Raw genomic sequence first — 8,510 nt, 5'->3', positions numbered from 1 at the left:
CTTTTTCCACTCCCCTCCTAGACAAATTGAGAGAGCAGATGCCCTAGCTACCCCTCTGCCCTCCCTGCCCTTTTTAATTGCCCTTGCTCAATGTATCATTCAATTTGCAGTGCAGGACTTGAAATTTAGATTGTGTAAAGCAAACTTATTGTTGAATATATTTCAGTGGGCAGACTTTTGGATTTGACCTTCCTTTCAAGTGTGCCAGTATCTTGACCAAATGGGAATCTTGGTTTCCCTTTAATGCCTTAATCTTTGCTACCACGCAACCTTCACAATCTACTGGGAGTTCATTAAACTCTCTTTCCTGGAGTACTCTCAGTGCAAATGTAACACACAAGATACAGACTCTGTCAAAAGAGGTTGCATACACTTAAATTTACTGCTGGCAATGCCCAAAGTCAGAACTTTGGGATCTAGAACATTTAATGCATAAATCAGCCCTCTCTTATAGGGTATTTAACAAAAAGTTCAGTGAAATATTTTCCAAGTGTCATTGTTTGAATACAATTCATTATTAAACAGTTCTATGTAAAAGCACAAATTTAGCTGGTGGAGTAGGAGGAAGAAAAGCATAGACATTCAGTGCTCTCATGCCAACATGATCATGACCAAATTTGATTCAGGCTATGCCTGTTCCTGCATATGTAATCACACACTAATGTGCTTAGAAAGCCTCAAACAGGTACAAAAAAATATCACCTGCTACACTAGCATAACAAATACATACATAATACTACAACTGCATACTAATGAATTCTACTGAATTCATACATACAACTGAATTCTAATGCATTCATTTTCATTATTCAAGCACTGAAGACCCTCACTTTTTGAGACCAGACATCAGTTTACCTAGGAATTGTAAAAACGAAACAGAAGTATCTAGTCCCTATCAAAGAATTAACTAAAACAGATTGAGCAAAGGAATATGAAACCTATAATAAGAACAATGGGGAGCACAAACATTAAGTATTTTCAGTATATCAGAAGCCTGACTTATGATCCTGTGTGCACATATTAAAATTGATGGCAAATGGGGTTTTTCAGACAGATAAAACAGAGACTGGTTACCTCTACAAGTGTTTCCAGGACAATCAACCAAGCCTAAACAGACACGTTGAACAAATTCAACCAACAATCAAAAAGAAATAGACATCTTCGAACAACAGGTGGTAAAAGTACAGATTTCAAGATTGAATGGGGTGATAGGACACCAGGCAAAGAAAAGCTCTGAAAATGACATACTTATTTTCAGTCTGACAACAAGAGATAGCATCCTGACTTGTCAAACAATCAGGACAAAGCAGTTCAATAAGCTGAGAAAAGGGTTGGTCAGCAGGACTTCGTCTGGACCTTCATGGAAAAAGACTGTTATTATCAAGGCCAAAGAAAAGCATCCTATAATATTTGAAACAGATGAAAGTCAAAGACAAGAATTGTAAGCTTAAACTTAACAGTCACCAGAACATATCAGAGAATTAGGATCTCTCCTTCTGTTCCAAAAGGGATTTGTAAGTTTTCACTGTTTGGGCAAGATATGATCACATATCTGTAGATCATCAGTAAAAATCAAATGCAGAGAAAAGAAGTAGGCTTCTATGAAACCAATACATAGAACAGCATTCTGAAGCCAAAATTATGATAGCGGGACAGAAAGTAAACAGTATGAGAATATAAAAATGTAGAAGACGACCAAGGATTAAAATGAAGTTTTGAAAGATGGGTAATAGAGGAGATGAGGCAAGGCCAAGAGAAATTAGAAGACAAAATGTCACTAGTTGAAATACTTAAGCTAGAAGAAAGGAAGAGATACTGATTTAATAAAAATAGGTTTTTATCAAGAACTATGAAGCAGAAGATATCCTAACAAATGCTGCAGAATCTGAGATGCCTTCAACTAAGGGAGACCTAGAAATCTTAAGTCAAACATGAAGGGCTTGGATAAGTGGTAGCAAATGAAAACAGTATGGGATTTGTAAAATAATCAGCTGAAACAATACTCTAAGAGGGAAAAAAATAGGAAATGCTATCTGGATTTGTGCTATGACTTAAGCAAAAAATGGAAAAAAGACAAAAGACATCTGTAATTTCTAACAAGAGAACATACCAAAGATGGCAGGGGAAAAGCAAAGGGAAATTATGCTTAAGTTATGCACACATGAATGCTGACAGGCAGAAAAGGAGCAATATCAGTGGCATAAGCTGCCAGTACAAAAAAAACATTATTAAAAAAAAAAAAAAAAGACATGAAGCAGACAGCAACTACAGTCATGAGAAAAGCAGTGTTTCAAAGAGAGGGGAACAAAACAAAATGGATACAATGGTAAAAAAATGCATATAAACATTCTCCTACCATTTCTAATTAAGGTGATTGTTACACACGTTAAAATTATTACAAACAGTTAAAAACCCATTTGTTCCACAAATACAGGATAAAAATATACTGAGATACCAGTATAAACTAACTTGCACATTTTCCTTTCAAGTTCAAAAATCTAAGGTACCAGCTGTTAGAAAAGTCTCTAGTAAAACTTATTGGTAAAACATGTTTTGTAAAGGTTATAATCATTCTATATACTCCTGTGTTTTGCACCACAAAACCAACAGCTTTCCAACAGAAGTTAATAGAAGTAACTGAACCTACTGTCAGTTTAGAAATTAACCAGAGTCCTACCACACTGTTTTGGTCAGACAATTTTTCAGCATCCGCTACACAATACATGTTCACTTCACAAAGTCAGAAGTGAAAACTCCAGTTACCATGGAATCAGCCTGACCTCACGCAAGTAAGGAAGCTTGCTTTGCATAAGGTTTGAAAATTTCAGTACAAGTGATTTGAGCCCTCTGCTTGCTTATGTTGTCCTTCTAGCCAATGTCTAGAAGGTGCCTACATTTAACAGGCTCAGCATCTATACTAACAAGGTACACACAAAGAAGTATTTTACACTTTTATATAAAATTAAATTTCCCATCTGGCAGTGATGCTAAACCCACTCTCCCATACCCCTGCCTGCCACACTGCTATGATACTGGGTTCATTGTAAATCTATAAAAATAATTGAAGAGTAAAAACACTAACAATTCACCAAAGTGCTATTTTTACAATACAACTGTTCAGTAAGTCCTCATGCCAAACTACTCACTTTTAGCTTAATCATTTTAGCACAAAGATTACCCTAATATCTGACAATAATGTAATCAATACAAAGAAGGTCATAAGTTAAGGTCTTTAAGTACTTTGGGAAAAAAACACAGATAATCAACAGAACTGGTCTTTCAATTCAGAAATGCCATCTGATGAGTCAAGCCACCATGCAAGCATTACATACCTTCAGTAGAATTAAAATGCCAGATTGCAGGAAGAATGGGCAAGACCGGGAAAAAAAATCACAAATTACCACTTAAAAACAATTAGATTAATCATTTCTCACTTTACCATTACTGTGTCAGTTACACATTGAGGATATTGACTTCAAAAACCTTTGATTAGCTGTTTACTTCTGGAAAGAGTTCTAATTTTCTGCAATATAGATCAATCAAGAATAAGGTACATATGATCTACATAATTTGCATATCAGTTTTCAACCACAAGAAAGGGTGACTCAAGAAGGTGGAACTGAGTAGAGGAAATGCTAAAAAAAAAGTGCTTTATGTTTACTTTTTCAGCCAAACACAAGTAAAAAAAAAAAAAAATCGTGATTTTCAGTCTTACTGTCATAAACATCAGAGGCCTAAATGTTACCTAGTTCGATGTTGAGTTCCTTATTAAATCCCTCTGTGCATCTCACTAATTTTAGATGCTGATTACAAAGCATAGGAAAAATGTAATTTTGTAGTGCTAGGACAAATGAAGAAAAATAACCTACACACACTTGGGTAAGAAATTTGCCTTCTCCTTCAAGAGAGCGGCACTGAAGACTGAAAGAGCTACTCAGCACAGGTAGCATGTTTGTTCTCACCTGAAAGCAGACCTCTTCTGACAGCTACAGATTAACAACTGTCAGTTTGCTGGTTGCTATGCCGCTACTAAACCTATTGTGATGGAGACTTTAAAAAAAAAAAAATAAAAATCAGCTGCTGTGTATGGCTTAATTTTCACTCAAATCCATAATGACAATTATTTATGTTCCCAAAGGCTGCCTTGAAGTGTTCTAAGCTTTCAGAGCTGTTGCCAGGAGCTGCTGGATCCTGTGATAATACAAATACGCCCACTACCATTCTATTCTGATAATTTACAAATATATGGGCAACCACCAAGGACATCACTTTCCCAGGTCTGCTGCATGGTAGGGCTTATATATATATGCGGAAAAGAATGTGTGCACCACATTACCCCTTCACCTGCAGGCACTGTTCACGTGCAAGATCAATGCAAGCATACATTTAGAGTTATAAGGTTTCTATCCCCTTCTAACCCATCCACTTCTGGTGGAAGCTGCAAAGGACATAAATAGTATCTCAAAACTTCAAAAAAAGAAAAGGTATGGCCTTAATGCGCTTCAAAACAATGATACGTATATAATGTATCAGCAAGCACTTTTTAATAATCTTTTTCTTCAAAGTAACAAAGAAGTCTTCCCCCAACATGGGGCAGGGTTGATTAAGTTGCTTGTACAGCAGCTACCAAATTGCTTACAGACAGCGTGGCTTTTAAGAAAACCAGAAAGAACCCAAGCCCTGTGTAGTTTAATATGTCATAAAACATGAACTGAACCACTGCAATTTATGAGGTTTTAAAAGTCCCGTTAACAGAGATTTGCACCCTAAGAACAGGGCAAGAACCAGTACAGCCCTCCCCACTCATGGCAGACACTGAGATTTTTCTACCACCATCTGCAGATGCCTGTTCCTGGATCATAGCACAACAGAGAAGGAACTTAAGTCATTCCAGGTGATTAATGTGAGCTCTCTGAGCACATCTAACCAGTTTATAGCGTGAAAGGATGCTAGAAGTCCAAAATAATGATATGATTCTCTAGCCAGCTATTCAAGTACTGAGTGCTAGTTACAAATAAGGAATATGGATTAAAACTCGTAAGAATGCATATACAGATAAGGAAAAAAAAAAAAAAAAAGAAGAAATAACACACTACAAGGCTGAAAAAACAACTTTTCTCCCTTTCTTATTCTTCCTCCTTCCAGGAAGGTGGGAAGGAATTCCATGGCTGAGCACTCCTGATTTCCACAGCCTCACTTACATCCACTTTACAAAGCAGGCATACAGCAGATACTTAGGGTGGAGCTGTGACTACTATCTAATTACTTTTAGCCCTGCATCTGTGTAAGTCAGATCACCAAAATTCATATTAATCTAAGGAAAACTTTCATTTCTTTCACCAACTCCAGTATGTTTTATGACAAAAAAACCCATAGGAAATAGGTAATTATGAATCTATTTAAACTATTTTCAGGCCGAGATGTTCCACAACTGGTTTTGACCTAAAGAGGATCCTCTAGGTTAGAAGAAATATCTCTGGATTCAAACGTGAAGAAACTTTAATACTGTAATCATCACTTCTGAAAAAAATTCTACAAGTTTTACTAGAAGCAGACTGTATTGATAGTGTTCCACCCTGTGCACATCAGTATGAAAAGTTGCTTCATTTTCAGGTTTAATGGGAAGACAGTACAATCTCCCTGTAGCCTGGAACTTCTCGGATAATTATTATAGTTATTATCATAGAAGACTAATAGAAAAGCAATGTATTTCTAATATGCTCTAGCTACTATACAAGCAGCACAAAGGTGTGGGAGCACCATTCTGAATCACCTTTCGACATTTTTGTTCACTGAACTCTACAAAAAGTTTTCTCCAAAGATTAAACTCAATTTTAAAACTAGTTTCCTTCATCAGTATTCATGATTTTTATTTGATTTTATTGAAAATTTATGCAGTAAAATTTCATTGGCATTTGTACCAAGAACTGGTTTCTAAGACTTAGCTTCCTCTAATAAAGATTAAAGACATTACATGGGAGACCAATATTGTCCAAGGTCTCAGAATAATAAAAAAAAAAAAAATAAAAATTCTGAAAACTATGCTTTCCTATTATTAATTCTAAGAAAAAGATGAAAGGATTTGAAAAAAATACATTCTCTAAGAGTTTGTCACCACTGGACTCCCTTCTCAAGTACAATCTCACACACACAAGTGAAAACCGTTACTTATATTTCAGTAACAACAAATGGTTTGTCAGACAAAGCAAATATGAAAAGAACCATAGAGAACAGCAAGACAAACCTAGTACCAGGTAAGAACAGAACTGCAAAAATCTAAGCGTTGCAGAGTAACCACCTGAACTTTCCAAGAGCACAAAACTGAGACAGTAAAAGCTACAGCCTAGAGGGAGATACATCAAGCATTTCTGGCTATTATACATAATTTATCTTCACTGGGTATCAGAATTTTATAGCAAAAGTGAATACACACACTTGAAATAGAAATTAAGCACACTGTTGGCTAGTAATAAAGACACTGAAAAAAATAGCTCCACAGTTTACAAAGGACCAGAAAATGCACAGACAATCCCACTCACCTGTCTTCACTAAAACGTCGACCAACCAAAATTTTACATTTCTCTGGAGGGAGACAAGCTGCTAGCAAAGGTACTGTCCTTAACACTCGACTTTCCTGTAAAAAAGAAGAGCTACTTTTGAATAACATCAAGGAGGGCTTCTATGATTTGCTAGTGTTTCCATTTATTTACAAGTTCTTTTGACCACAGACACAGAAACAAATATTACCAGATAAGAGAAAAAAAAAATCCCCAAGAAAAAATAGCCAGTTTTGATGCATTCAAATAATACTGTTTTCACTGATAGTATTAAACTTAGTCTTAACTAACCTATGATCATCAGCATACATTTGAACTAGGCTATCAGTATCAAAAACAACAATGAAACTTCACAGAACAATAAACCGTGGGCAAAACACAGCATTAGCATTAACATAACAGGTTGGGGAATTACTGCCTTGATATTGGAAAATGAGAGGAGGGGTTGGTTTCCACAAACAGGTGCTAAAAATAAAAGCACTGGGTATATCAGAACAGGCAGCGTGAAATACAAACATCTCCACTTGGCTGTAATTTCACAGTAAGCAGGACAACAGCACCAACACTGGCACAAGCACTCTGTCTCCTGCCATTCAGGCTGTGTTGACCCAGCATCTGCCTACACCTTTGCGCCACAGATGAGGAAGGTGACTGCCATGCCTGTGTGGGGAACAGGGACTCTTCAGATCTCAAAGAGCATTAAAGAGAGCTGTGTTGGAGCAGGTCTTCAGGAAGTGGAGGAAGAGTACTGCCAGCTGAAGCAAACCATCTACTTATTAAACAGAGCAATTTGTTTCAGTCCTTTATTTAACACAGCTGGGAATACACTAGTTTTTGTCTAGACAGGAAGTATTGCAAATTGAGCTTGAATATTTAGGATGTCAATTTTTGTTTTCCCATCAAGGCAGAAGTAGCATAGGTTTATCTTGCATTTAATGAAGACAGCAAGCCAACACTGAAAACTGAATGAAAGTTTCAGTTTATTTATTTATCACAAGAGGAACATAGGAAAGTTATTAGCTGAATGTAACAGGAGGCAAGACACTAGAGGTCAGGTGAGGATTACAAAAGCCCTAAACCCAGTAAGAAATGAGTTCTTACAATATTCTCAACCCGAATATCTTGTGATTCAATGAAAATGCAAAGATCAGTCCCTAAACCACCGGATTAATTAATGAAAACCCGGGGGGGGTTAGTCCATCTTTTGATTTATGAGACATATATCAACAATTCAGTATTTGTGAATGCTTAAGGCCTTGATTAGCACTCTCAATTCTCTCTGGGCAGCTGTTAGCTTCCACAAATATCAGTGTGCAGCTGCTGGTGGCTCTCACATTTTCTTGCTACCAAACTGCTGTTAAATTAATTCTGTGAAGACTTTTATTGCTGTTGCCTAAAACCTTTATTAATTTTTTTCCTGATCCATATCTACTGATCTTCTATAAATAAAACATCATGGAATTGAAGGAATAAGTTGTCCTGCTACATCCACCACCACTTTGCACAGCAGCAGCAGCATGATATCTCCTAGGGCTAGCTGAAGATCAAAGTACCTGGGGACTGAAGTGCTAAGCAAGAGGAGGGAGAACTATCCTTCAAACTATCATTGATTTCTTCTATGTCAGCAAAGCAGAATAAGCCGTCAATGGTGGTACAATATTATTAGTCTTTGTTTCATCATAAGTAAATAACACTCCAATTCACTAGTCTCCCTTCTTCATAAGAATGTAAAAAGTGATAATAAAGGAACTGGAAGAAAATCAATTATTTGTCTCTGATAAGCAGAACCAAAAGAACTATCATCAGTCAAGGGAAAGTCATTCAACTGTGTATGGGTTTCTGTGGCAAGGTCTTGATAGTGGGGGGGCTACAGGGGTGGCTTCTGTGAGAAGCTGCTAGAAGTTTTCCCTGTGTCCGTCTCTGGCCAAGGCCAAGCCAATCAGCGACAGTGGA

At 36.8% G+C, this 8,510-nt stretch overlaps 1 protein-coding gene across 1 annotated transcript in view; it reads right to left on the bottom strand.

The window, feature by feature from the left end:
- The window catches only part of DTWD2 (DTW domain containing 2), a 65,156-nt gene that overhangs the window by 51,075 nt on the left and 5,571 nt on the right, over positions 1 to 8,510 (bottom strand). The window contains exon 3 of the mRNA XM_009634632.2: positions 6,540 to 6,634. Within this exon, the coding sequence (XP_009632927.1) occupies positions 6,540 to 6,634 (95 nt within the window). The remainder of the gene's footprint in view (positions 1 to 6,539; positions 6,635 to 8,510) is intronic.

Source organism: Egretta garzetta, unplaced genomic scaffold (assembly GCF_000687185.1).
Source record: "Egretta garzetta isolate BGI_Z169 unplaced genomic scaffold, ASM68718v1 scaffold272, whole genome shotgun sequence".
NCBI classification, from domain to species: Eukaryota; Metazoa; Chordata; class Aves; order Pelecaniformes; family Ardeidae; genus Egretta; species Egretta garzetta.
Note: the sequence above shows the minus strand (reverse complement) of the source record. Positions and strands in the feature narration are given on the sequence as shown.